The sequence below is a fragment of the Haemaphysalis longicornis genome, unplaced genomic scaffold, assembly GCF_048455015.1.
Source record: "Haemaphysalis longicornis isolate Haplotype H1 unplaced genomic scaffold, Haemaphysalis longicornis Haplotype H1 scaffold_4, whole genome shotgun sequence".
Taxonomy (NCBI): Eukaryota; Metazoa; Arthropoda; class Arachnida; order Ixodida; family Ixodidae; genus Haemaphysalis; species Haemaphysalis longicornis.
In genome coordinates, this window is record NW_027526361.1 from 152,180,521 (window position 1) to 152,193,042 (window position 12,522).

The 12,522-nt window shown below is 45.1% G+C and overlaps 1 protein-coding gene across 1 annotated transcript; it reads right to left on the reverse strand.

Moving 5' to 3' along the window:
- Nucleotides 1-4,464: 4,464 nt before the first annotated feature.
- Nucleotides 4,465-12,312, reverse strand: LOC144180049 (uncharacterized). Its single transcript, XM_077708457.1, has 6 exons — nucleotides 12,111-12,312; nucleotides 10,851-10,911; nucleotides 10,519-10,655; nucleotides 8,622-8,734; nucleotides 6,101-6,261; nucleotides 4,465-4,581 (listed from the first exon to the last, which is right to left on the reverse strand). Exons 1-6 carry the CDS (start codon nucleotides 12,305-12,307, stop codon nucleotides 4,465-4,467), a joined length of 786 nt encoding a protein of 261 aa, XP_077564583.1. The 5' UTR covers nucleotides 12,308-12,312.
- Between the last annotated feature and the right edge of the window lie 210 nt (nucleotides 12,313-12,522).

Consider the following 12,522-nt stretch of genomic DNA (forward strand, 5'->3'; position numbering starts at 1 on the left):
TATATATACCCTGTTCTAAAGCGCAAATTGTGAGCGCCCATACTCGTTCAAAAAGCGTCGCAGATGTTCGTGATAACCGTATCAGAATGGCGAAACGGTTCGGAAGGGCGAGTGACGTGCTGTGGAAGAAGTAGCCCGTTTTAGAGGTCTTGGCGTCTTAAACGCGTCACTATTTTTCATTAGTCGTTGCGGAGGAGCTCTGTTAGGGTACTTCGCTTTCATGCGGACCTTGACCGCACATCCTTCTACGACAGTGACGGTGCTTGCCTTGATGAATGGGATTTGCTGGTGTCTTTGTTTGGAACACCTGAAAACTTCAGCGCTTCTGCTTTCTTTTTTTTTTTTTGCAGAATGCCCCAAAGCTTTTGTGTTGCGTTAGGCTGCATGCACGTTGCATTGATTTCGCAAATTGCGCGTACCTTTCGTAACGTGCACCAAACGAAGTAGCTGACATGATACGTGTCGTTACGACTCGACGACTGCGCCCCTTCATTTTGCACCCTGGTTTCCGGCGATGTTGGCGCATGCGTTCGTGCAGACGTGCAGATTCACAAGAATTTTACGCTAGGTCTGCCTCTTCATTCACCTTATCGTATACGGGAGTACAAACTGCTACTGTGGCGCGCAGGGCTCGCTATTGCGGAAATGGCGAGCGGCGGTGTAACGCCCTGCATTTCTCAGAAAAATGAATAATTGGCTGACCCCGCCGCGGTGGCTCAGTGGCTAAAACGTTGCTCTGGTGAGCACGAGGTCACGGGTTCGATTCTTGGCCGCGGCGGCCGCTTTTCGGATGGCGGCGAAAACCAAAAACGCCCGTGTGTACGAGATTTCGGCGCACGTTAAATGTCCCCAGGTGGTCAAAATTAATCCGGAGCCCTCCACTACGGCGCGCCTCATCGCCCGTGTTGCGTCGGCGCGTTACACCCTGCACGCAATCTAATATTTGGCTGAAGTAACCCCTGTAATCTTTATAATAGCTTAAACAGAAATGATTGGTCGTACAGAATTTTGACAAACTAAGAAATAGGAAAAAAATAAAAAAACAAAACTTTCACTACAAATAACTCATAAAAATCAAACATAAGCACCTTGTACAACTCTTAAAAAGGGGAGACTCAACAAAAAATGGTGGGAAAAAGAACATTGGAAATACGAATGCAAAATAGCGCAAACAGACTAACTTGGCACTACGCCTTGCAACTTCGAAAAAAAAAAACGGTAAGTAAAGGCATTTCATCGCTTTAACGGTATAAATTTACTTCATTGGCGTAAAGAAACAAAAGACAACTTAATAGAATAACATGATCCAATGTCTTTGACTAATAATAACCATATTTCGCTGTAAGCAACTCACGCTCTAGGCAAGCGGCATAGCAATGCTTTGCATTAGTAGACAATTCCCTTAAATGAGCACATTAAGCTGAATTTCTGCACACATTTTTACCTCAGCGCCGCCAACGCGCCGGCGAGGTAGAGCATTCTCCCTACATTCACTTCTTTTGTGGTTTGCTAAAGTCGCCGTCGGCGATTTTACGAACATTCGAAAAATGTCTTTTTTCACAGCTTGCTTTTGGGTACCAGCTTGCGTGGCATCTGGCCTAGCTCCCCTCCACATACCCTTTTGCAATGCTCTCTCACTGTTTAGACACACGGACGCCTTTGCACGAAACTCTGTCGACGGAGGTCTCCAGGTTGGTGCAGCACGCAGCTGTACATGATGAACTATTCCCCCTCTCCCTCTGTACAGAGAGAATAAGCTTCAGAAGGGATTGATAGTATTAGTTCGGGAGGCTAGACGAAGCAGGAGAGCCCACGTAAACGCAACTGCGGCAGCGTTCGCGGCAGCGGCGGCGCCTCGCAGAGCCCCGACGCGACAATTCGCCCGGAACCAAAGCTGGTTCGCTGTGTTTAGGGCGTTTGTGCAAAATCAGCGAACATTTCCCGGCGCCAACAAACCCCGCCCCAGCTAGAATAAGTTCCTTATCGCAGGATCAGTCGGTACTGTAACGAAGAAACCTATGATAAAAAATTATCTAAAATAAAGTTAAATGAAATAATCATCATCATCATCACCACTATCCTGCCCAGGTCCACTGTAGGACGAAGGCTTCCCCACTGACCTCCAACCGCTCCTGTCCTGCGCTAATCGAGTCCACAGCTTGCGCCCGAAGGTCCGTATTTCGTCCCTTCATCCTGTTTTCGGCCTTCCCCTTTTTCTAGACCCATCTCTTGGTATCCACTCTGTTACCCCACTTGTCCACCGGTTGTCGGTTCGTCACACTAAATGGCCAGCCCAAGTCCCTTTCTTTTTCTTTATTTGAACTAGGATATCGTCCACACTAGTTTGTTCTCTGATCCAGGTAGCTTGTTTCTTGACCCTGAGTGTTATTCCTAACATTATTCGTTCCATGGCCCCATGAGCCGACCTAAGTTTGCATTCTAGTTGTTTAGTAAGGCGCCAAGATTCAGGCTCCGTCCGTCATCACCGGCAGTATGCGCTGGTTGTAGATGTTTCTTTTGAGTGACAGAGGTAGCTTACTTTTTGTTGTTTTGGAGTGCTTGCCGAGTTCTCTTCAACCTATACCTACTCTGCACCGGATTCCTCTCTCTCATGGTTGCGGTTAGCACTAACAATCTGTCCGAGGTAGTTAAATTATGTTACTTTTTCGAGCGTTTCGTTTCCTAAGATAATAAAAGACGTTCTTGGCATGCTTATTACTCATTACTTTAGATTTATTCATATTTTTTTGAGCCCCATGATCGTGCTTCCTGATTGTAGTACCTCAAGCATTCTTTTCATGTGTTCTGCACTCTCACTCGGCAAGACTATGCCGTCCACAAATCTTAAATGGCTCAATTGTATTCCCCGTTTATTCTTAATCCTATGTTTTCCCAGTCAATCTTTCTAATACCCGCTCCAGACATGCTGTGGATAGTTTTGGAGAGATGATATCTCCCTGTATTACTACCTTACGGATCGGAAATTTATCGCTTTGCTTGTGGAGGGTAATCCTGTCCGTGCATTCCTTGTATATGTCTTCTAGAAGTGTTATGTAGGCTTCCCCTATTCCCTGGTCTTTAAGCGCTTCTAAGACGGCTGAGGTGAGTACGGAATGAACTGCTTTCGCGTAATATATAAATGCCACGTAAAGGGGTTTAGTGTACTCGGCGGATTTCACTATCACTTGGTCGAAGACATGGATGTGATCCATGGAAATGAAATGAAATGAAATGAAATGAAATGAAAGGAATGAAACGACATGAAATAAACTGAAACCTTACTTGCAGCTTTGCTGGCACTTGTTTACCCGTGCTGGCTAAAACACTTGGTAATCGCGCCATACGCATGACGTTTTTGGAGGTGTAGGGGTCCGGGCAGCTCGAAAGCCCCAATGGTTCATTGAGGAGCTCGCTCATACTGTCGATGTCAGGCAAAGCTTCGCCCTCCGCTTTCTCTGGGACCACCCCCGCCCTCTTTTCTAGCCTTGTATCGGAAATAACAAACGTTTTCATACCAAGGCGCTGAAACATATTCCTTAGCCCTGCACTCCGGCATGCCTCATATATCCAATGATGAACTACGCTAGTAACACACGCAAAATATTTTTCTCTGCTTCACGTATTGGTACCATTTTGGTTTCGTTCTCATTGTGGCCGCATTGAAGATTTCCGCAAAAGGGCATGACTCATGTAGTTTGCAAACGTCAAAATAATTTTGAATTCCCATGCTGTAAAGAAAGAAGCAAAAAGGGTGCGAATGCGGAATTGCGGATAAGTATTAGTGGCGGTTGTGAGCTGTGAGTGCGAACAGGGGATATGCGTGGTTACCGCCAAGGCGAGTGAGTGTGGGCGGAGGATGCGAGTCGTGAGCGCGAGTGGTGAGCGTGAGCGCGGATGAGTGCGAGGGGTGAGGTCGTGTGCTGAACCTGAGCGGAAGTCAGAGTGAGTGGTGATGGGGAGTGGGGAACGTGAGCGCGAGTGCATGCGAGTGGTGACGACGTGTGATGAGCGTGAGCGTTAGTGAGTGCGTGAGGAAAAATGTTTTTTAAGTGATTGTGAGGGCCGTCCAGTTTTGCCAGGGTATGGTTTAGACACTAAAATAAATGTCAGCGCAGACGTTAAACACCGTGAATTAGCCATTCTGAGAGACACAGATATTCCAGAAACAAACCTTTGTACTCGTCGCATGTGACGTTTGCGATTTACGGATGCCGAGGCGGCATCGAGCAGCATATTTAGGTCATTAGGGTCAGTCCTTGCACTTGTCGACTGAACCTTTCTTTAAGTTATGTTTACAAAGGTTGACGGTGAGCTTTCTTAACAGGAAAGCATGTTATGTAGCAGAAACAGAAGCAAAAAATTAACATTTGTTTGTATTTTCTTGCCCCTCTGACCATTGGCATTCAATAGTAAGAAAGCTGTAAGCGCTTTGGTTTTAGATTAGGCGGTGCTAGGCACGTTGCTTTATCGCTGAGGCATTACCTCTTTGGATGGAGTTCCATAGAACTCTGGTCGCACGCCCTCCTTGCTGTAGTCTTTACAGTTGGACGGATACGGGGCTGGGAGGCGGCGCTTCAGTTGCTGCAAGGCATAAATCAGCAGCAATGTACAGCAATTATGTAAAAATAATAGGCCAGGTACAACCCACCAAATTATCGTTCGACCTATGACTCCAGAATGTCAGAACGTACGCCATTCGAGTACGAATCATCGCAAATAAGATTCAGAACATCCTAAAAAAAATTGCAACGCACAAGTGAATTATTCAAAGTTAAGGTTACGCACTTTTTCTTTTGCGGGGGGAGCGAAACAATGTCTTCCGGGTACGTTAGTATAAAGGCAAAACAAGGAACACGGTTTTCTCGCCGTCAGCTTCGGTAATTTCACTATTTCTGTAAAAAGTAGCAACAGTAAATATCTACAAATATTGATCCTGTGCAGTGAAAATAAATATGACGGCAAAAATGAATGACATCTAAGGGTTCCTTTCCTAGCCGGACTGGCACGATTTTTTTTTGTTACCGACAATGATAACGATAGTTTCCGTACTCGTTAGTTTTTTTGGTCACCGAATATTGTAACATATTTGCAGTTCAGCTCTGAAAGCTGGGCTGCGCTGGTAGCTCGAAACAACGCGCATTTAGGGGACTCCAATTTCCCTGACGTTGTTTAAAACGGGTAGTTACCAAGTAACCAAATATAATGCCGTGAATTTGAAGCGCGCTTTATATTAAACATTGAGGAAATGTATGCTTCCTCGTAAGCACTGAAAAATATAACGCCTTGAAACTGTATAGTCTAATAGGCGTACGAACCTCAAAAATTTTAACATCTTCTTTATGAGGGAGGTCCGGCAGTAAGGGCATGAAAGCTATTTTATCCAATGCGCCGGGAGCTGTGGTTGGACGCCTAAAATTATAATGTAGGCTCAAGCGTCACTAGATTTGCCCGTGCGTTCGAATTTCGTCGCACGTGAAAGATGCGCGGGTGGGGAGAATTAATACGGAGCTCGCCACTTCGCCGCGCGTCATGACCTATATAGCGTCGGCGAGCTAAACCTCACAATCACTCAAGTGTAACTATATTTGATTATCACAAAACATTTGGCATTGTGACGTATTATATTTGCTACAGGTTCTGTTAGCTGTGCTTATTGCCTCAGCAAGCGTCGAACGCGCAAATATTTCTTTTAAACGTAACTTCAAATTGCATGAAACAAATTCGAGGGGCAGGTTGCGATATGTAAACTCGTCAGTTGGAAGCCGGTGACATGAAGCTTGATTTTAAGCTTGACATGGAACATTCCCGTTCCAGTACTCGTCGGTTTGCAAGTCTCAAAGAAAGTTTGATGTCGTTCTTTTTTAATAAAGCAATAAAACAATGTTGGTTTTAAAGGGGGAGCTTATGTTCCCCATATAAAAAAATACATGTTCATGTTCTGGAATCATGACCGTAGGACAGCAGTTAACAAATAGTACTCTACCAAACAGGAAGCCAAAAAAGGTGATGCGGGATTTAAAAGTTGAGGCAGCTTTGTGTTTGCGTACTTCCGATTAGAAACGCGCTTGTAATCTTAACACCTGAGGAACGCTAAGCTCACCTGTTTTACGGTTATGTCGTAGCTCTGCTGCGGTACCAAAGCAAAAGCGGCATTTCGTTCTGGTTGGCAGAGGCGCGGCCTTTGCACGAAGACCGGAAACGGCAGAACTGCCATCAGCCTCAGTGTGTTGCTGTCGTTGAAGCGAAGGCGGACCTGCAGCTCTGGTAAATGAACGGGGGGCCATTAGACTAAGGCTAAGTCGCCGTGCTAAATCTAAAATAAGAAACAATGGCCCTGAACAGGCACAAAAGTTTTCTAAGAAACCACTGGAGCACGCTGGATAAAGCTTTTTAGGGCGCAGTACTCTGGTGGCCGCTACTGTACTTTGACATCGTCGTCGGCGTCGTAACCCAGTGAACAAAAACCGAAAGAAAACGGCGGAGGAAAGTGTGGAAAAAGTGTGAGGGGGAGGGCAGTATGCTGAGCCTGCACGAGAAGCTCCTCAGCGGCGACGCGTGGCGAAAGTCTGAGGGGTAGGCAGTGAGAAATTCTGGGCGGCGGCGACGCGCGGCGAGATGACGCTGTAGCAGCGCGTGCCGTCGTTCGGTCGACGATGATGTGCATTCATTTCCTCAGTTCGCGGTCTCTTCCTGAGACGCTGTTCGCGCAGCTGACGGAGAGACTTACCATCGTTTCTGTCGAGAGAACCCACGAGTGAGTGCTGCCTCAGTGCCGTGCAGTACACATTAGTGGGTGCTGAACAACTAGTGCGTCAGCCATTGGATGTGCCTCCCGTCCACCTTGTTCCCTAGTCAATCGGAACCACATGCCTTTTGTGCGGGAGGTTCAAACACAATTCAGAACTACATGCTCGGCGGCGGCGACGCGCTCTAAAACAACGGCCGAGTAAAGCAGGCCGCCGTGCTTTCGCTGATCACGCGATCACTCCCTGAGGCGCAGCAGCTATACGCCGTTACGCAGGAGACTGCAGTTCGACAACGCCCAAATTTCTTGTTATCGACTATAGTAATGGTCAGCCCTTTTTTACTTGGTGTGACCCAAAGGCGATGTATGTTATTTGCCGAAATTCTCGTCGTGGGTCGTAGGCATTGCAGTTTGATGAATGAACGCAGGTAACACGCTTGTCAACTTATTGCACTTTATGGGAACCTTCTTGTTTGAAAATGACTGACAATTCCGCGTAGGAAATGGCCTTTTGCAGCTGTTGACTTTGCTGTCGTATTCAATGAAAACAGATGACATTGTCGTTACGGACTGTTGTTCTAATAACTCTCTTTGTATAAACATGCAAAAACAACATGTGCTTCTTTCCGCAACGTTCACAAAAAGACTGACTACATGCCGATTTTACTTCATAACTCAAGGACTAAAGATTGCCACTGTATTCCTCTGCCCTTGTTGACAAGTATGAAATTTTAGGTGCATATTTCGATAGCCACACGACTTGAAACACCCAATGGACATACGTTCATAAGAACCTTCGGGGAATATCTTTTTTATATATAATGTACGTTCCTCCATGCTAATCCCCACGCGCAAAATAATTGTGTACTCCCTCATAGTATTCTGAGACAGCGTTTTCACTTGGCGTCCCAAAGCAAAGTGCATATTAAAAACATTGTCGTCAGAATTGCCTGCAATTAGTGGTATCCCCGTTAACGTGAATCCGTTTACATTTTTCGGCCTGACTACACTTGATTCCCTCTTTTTCAAGCCATTATCTTTGTTTGCTCTCTACGTGGGCTAAGAATTTACCTCCGTAAGAAGTTTTCTGTTTTGTCCATTTGTCACTGATAGCACTTGTTACATCTGCTGACTGCCGGGTACAGTCCGAAAAGCCCTGCATGGCTTTGGCTGACCAAACGTTGATTGTGTATTTCAAGAGACTAAATAAAGCTATTACTATTACTATATTTCGTACGCCCTTGGTTCGAATAGCAGCTAGTGTAATAATGCAGACTTGGCCAAGGATGTAAACAATATGGCTGCAAAATGAGTGGCAGCGACACTTTATATTCATCTGCATTTTAAAGAAGGTGGAAGTGGCATAATTGGAAGGGTGTAAGGAGTATGCCGATATATTAATAGTTTACCGTACATGAAAAAAAATCTGGAGGTAAATCACGCGTGCTAGGTGTTTGTATCGTGTATTGTTGCGCAAGCTTTTTGACAATCGAATTAATCTAAATTTATGTTTGCGAAAATCGCACGAGTCTTGGGGCTAGCTCAAAAAGTAAATTTTCTGCGATATATTTGCCCTGTACGTGTGCAGGTATGTCTGCGGGTACTCGAGGATGTGCGAGTAATCGGCCAATTGCCGGTCCGAATTGTGAGTTCCAACACTACTTCTGTTGCTTACTAGATGACAAACATTTGTGGTATCAAGCACAACAATGAAGAGCAACAATTTTCTCGCCGGGTGGCGACACTTGGGGTCGACATTCAGGCCTGCAACTCACCATGCAAAAAAAGTTAATATTGCCACGAATTTTCGTCTGGTGTATAACACGAATTTGCAATTTTCAATTGCTGAAGCCGCCAGTGGCAGAAAATTACTTGCCATAGAGCCAGGGGGTGGGACACTTTTGTAGTGGATTATCTGCTCCTCCATAGAGCGTGCTGTCCAAAGTGTAACACAGCATAATAGGCAGGCGTAGGAAAGTTATGCGAATGCTGAAATGGAAAAATAATAGGCAGTATTTGCATGTGCACGCTAGAGGTATACGGGAGGCGTTGTTGTCCTGAACTGGATGAAATAGGTCTAATCTCATTTCGTTACAACTTCATCCCTTGAAGGAGAATGCACATTCCTACAAAGTGCAATGAAAACTTAGCAAGTATCTGCACGTGGGCATCTTGCTCCCAGTTCTGCCCTTATACACAAAGAGTATGAATAAAACATGCTCCAAACAGAGAACATTAAGATCAAAAGACCAATAAAGCGCCATAACTAGCTGGCATTAAAACGGGGTCTGAGAAACTGACAGGCGGGCCGACAACACAATGCTGGTGACAGTCGCTATTGTGTTGAAGAAGACGACTGCCACTAAGTATCTAAGTATATGCGGCGCATTGGAAAGTTTATGGTATAATTTCCCAAACAAAACTCTTTTAGGTATAATCTACACCGGGTAAATATCTCTGGATTATTGAAAATAAGGAAGTAATATTTATACTTGTTTTAGTTTGACATGGATCTGAAGTAGTGAGAGACATTTCCTAACTCATCACAGGGCAAAATAACGTATGAAAAAAGAACGGTTTTATCAAAGCTTTTTATCTTTTACAGCCCGTTCCACTAGCCGAAAAAGGAATGCGTACCACTTCAACCTGGATGTAACGAAGTTGACAGAAGTTCGCAATTTTTTGTAACGTGCAGGTTTTCGTTACACGCAGGTTTCAAGTTAAGGTGCGCAGGAATGAAAGAAAGGAAGCCAAAATGCAAGAAATCAGCGAAGGAGAACTTCCCTTCGTGGACTTATTTCACCGCGAAAAACGGCGTGAGTTCCGCCTCTGCTTTCGCACGAGCTTAGGCACTACACGGCACTTCAAAGAAGCAAGGTCCCTTAACCCCGTATTAGCAAACGTAACTTAAGTATCACTTTCGCCTTTTGACACATTTCGGCACCTTAAATCGGTACAAGAAACAAACGTATGCTGAAAAGGTGCTTTTTTGCGAACTTCATGTTGTTTAGGTACTCAAGATTGTTAAAAGGGTGCGAGCTGGGACACTATACCAGGCTGCAAAATTTTGCTTACTCGGCCGCGGAGAAGGCACTTAAAATTATGCGCCTTTCTTGAAAAGACACAACTTTTCGTTTCTATAGCAGCAGCATTCGCCACCTACGAACCGATACCGCAGATATAAGTGGAGACGTGCGACTACACGCCGGCAGGTCGCTCTAGCACCTCAGAACTTAAGTTTGGAACTGAAACCGCTCTCACACGTGGAAACGCACGGTTATTTGCGGTGTGGGTAAAAAAAATGTGACGGGTAGTTACTCTCTGTAGCTGGTGTTGTGTAACGCTATACAAGCAGACCCAGAAGTGGCTGCTACGTTAGCCACGGGATGGTGCTAGCCCCTCTGTTCATCATCATCATCATCATTGCGAATTTCCTGTTAAGGCGATTCCAGACATTTCCATTGCTAGTGGCTCCTTTAGGGTAGTGCTCGTATTCGCTAAATTAGTTCATTTCTCCGGCTGATGTTTGAGTAAGAATGCAAAACGAAATGACTGACCAGCTCGCCGACTTGGTTATATCAAGGTTAAGTGCCGCGACGTTTCGTCACACAGAGGTCGCAAAGACATGGGCTTCAATGGGGCTGGCAATGGGGAATTGAAAAACTTTGTTAAATACAAGAATTCGTTACATGGGGGTTTGTTACCTCCAGGTTTATCTGCATTCAATGCTCCACTGCGCAAATTGCTTCCAGTAGAGACTACACCCAACTTACTGATCAACGCAGCTGAAGGAAGGACATTCCGCACTTGTTGACTCCATGCGACATTCGAAAATTTCATGTGGCTTATAGCCGACGAGTTCTCGCATCTCTGGTTCGTACTGGGCTCGGTAGATGCTGAACGTAACTTCCTGCAAATACACATTGGCAGCAAGTCCAGGGGTTTTATTTGAAAACTTTCCTTGTATACACAGAAATACAACAGAAGCTGGTTGTGTGTGGTCAATGCGGAGTTTATAACTATCTGCACAAGCTGGCGTCTATCGAACAGTGTTGTGCTACAATGTTTCCGTGCCCTTGTAAGATAGTTCGTAACCGTTACTCACTTGGCCGAACCTTGTGCATAGTCGAGGAGTCTTGCGGCAAGCCTCAGAATTTTTGTTCACCCTGAAAACAATGAAGCACTAAAGTAGTTTCTATTTGCCTCCGCCCGCCTGCACATTGCTTGAGACGCAACGCTGAATGCTGCTAATGCACATTTATCGTACTGCACTATTGCACTGTAAACAGCAAAGGTCAAAAAGAGAAAAGTTCACATGACATGGAATACATTTCCTGTGGTAGTTCTGCCAACTGGGCTAGATGACGTAAAAATTTGTGCAACTGACCATTTAAAGTATTCCAACGAAGAAAGGATTACCTGTTGCTCAAAATATTTCACCTTGAAGCTTGTTCTATCCGCGCAGCCCGCTGTCATAGCGTGCTCAATAGAGGTTTTGTTTCACATTTACGAATGAATTTGTAATGCAGCGTAACTAAAATATAGATGCCAAATCCAAGTATACTTGACGTGCACTGAAGCGCTTTTTTGTGCTTTACTCTGAACAAACAAAACTCAGCACCCCCCAAATTTGTTCTAACAGCGAAGGCAATTAATTTCTTATATATTTTCATCAAGTATTCCCAGCAGACGTCCAAGAATAAGAATTACGCAGCATTTAATTTCAAGTCGTTGCGATTGACTCATAGCATTCAGCTGTGCCTGTTTCCTCCCCACTACACGGATCTGCGCTTCGCTGTGCAGTGGGAGACGCCTTTCTGTAGTTTCGTTTAGCGAGTATGCATACAAGTATAGACCACACGGCCGTGCAGCACCTGCTCGAAAAAGGGATTCGGCATGGAAGTGTTTATTCATTTCAGTTGTATTGAGATGAAAAAGCACACTACACCAAGCTGTGTTTGCAAAATTCGCCGTGCTCCATTACACCGTTTATGCCTCTTATTTTATTGCGGGCACCTCCTTGGTACCGTTAAACTGCGGCCTATCTTAATCAGTGTGCCCCTTCGATAAACGTCGAAATAAATTCAAGAAACACGAACAAAGGTCAGCATTAGTTATGGCGAATCCTATTGTAAGCCTGGCAGAATCTCAATGTTTTTTCGCACTTGATAACTGTTATTGTAAAATACAGCTGAGATCCCGCATTGTGAAATGAGAACCAGCTGCGATGGGAACGGGGGCATAACGGAGCAACATGACCCAGTTGTGGGAATGGAGAGTTATCCGCCATCTAGTAGGGAATCCTAGAGTTTGTGTTGAAATAGTTTACCGTTCGTAAATGACAAATACGATGATGTTTACTTACCAGCTGTTGCTACATATTGTGACCGAAGGAAAAACCAGATCCTGCCTCTTCACTTCAGTAGTCACGGATTGGTAGCCATACCCCGTGAAGCGCTGAACTTGTGATCCCGCTTGGTACATGAATGCTGTGGTGCATACAACAACCATGAAAAATCTTAACAGCCACGCTGAAATGGAGCGCTTTCGTCTGGGGTTCATTTTAAATTTGGTCCTTAAGTTCAGAGAAAACGTTGAAAAGCCGAGTTCTTGCTGCACTCTGCTCCCAGCCGCCAATATCGTACTACCAGGGGTGGACGATGGAAATGCTTTATATATGTTAACTGCTACCGTCGCAGGGTATCAAACGAGCTACCGTGGTGCCTTCGTACAGGGCATAAGTTTACCATCCAAAAACAAGTGGGTATTTTTACTCA

What these genes read in the sequence shown, in the direction of transcription:
- LOC144180049 (XM_077708457.1), bottom strand. Translation starts at nt 12,307, where the DNA reads ATGAACCCCAGACGAAAGCGCTCCATTTCAGCGTGGCTGTTAAGATTT. An exon ending in TATGCACAAGGTTCGGCCAA is followed by an intron (nt 10,656 to 10,850) that starts GTGAGTAACGGT and finishes GTGTATTTGCAG; the next exon opens with GAAGTTACGTTCAGCATCTA. An exon ending in TCCCACCCCCTGGCTCTATG is followed by an intron (nt 6,262 to 8,621) that starts GCAAGTAATTTT and finishes TTCATTTACCAG; the next exon opens with AGCTGCAGGTCCGCCTTCGC.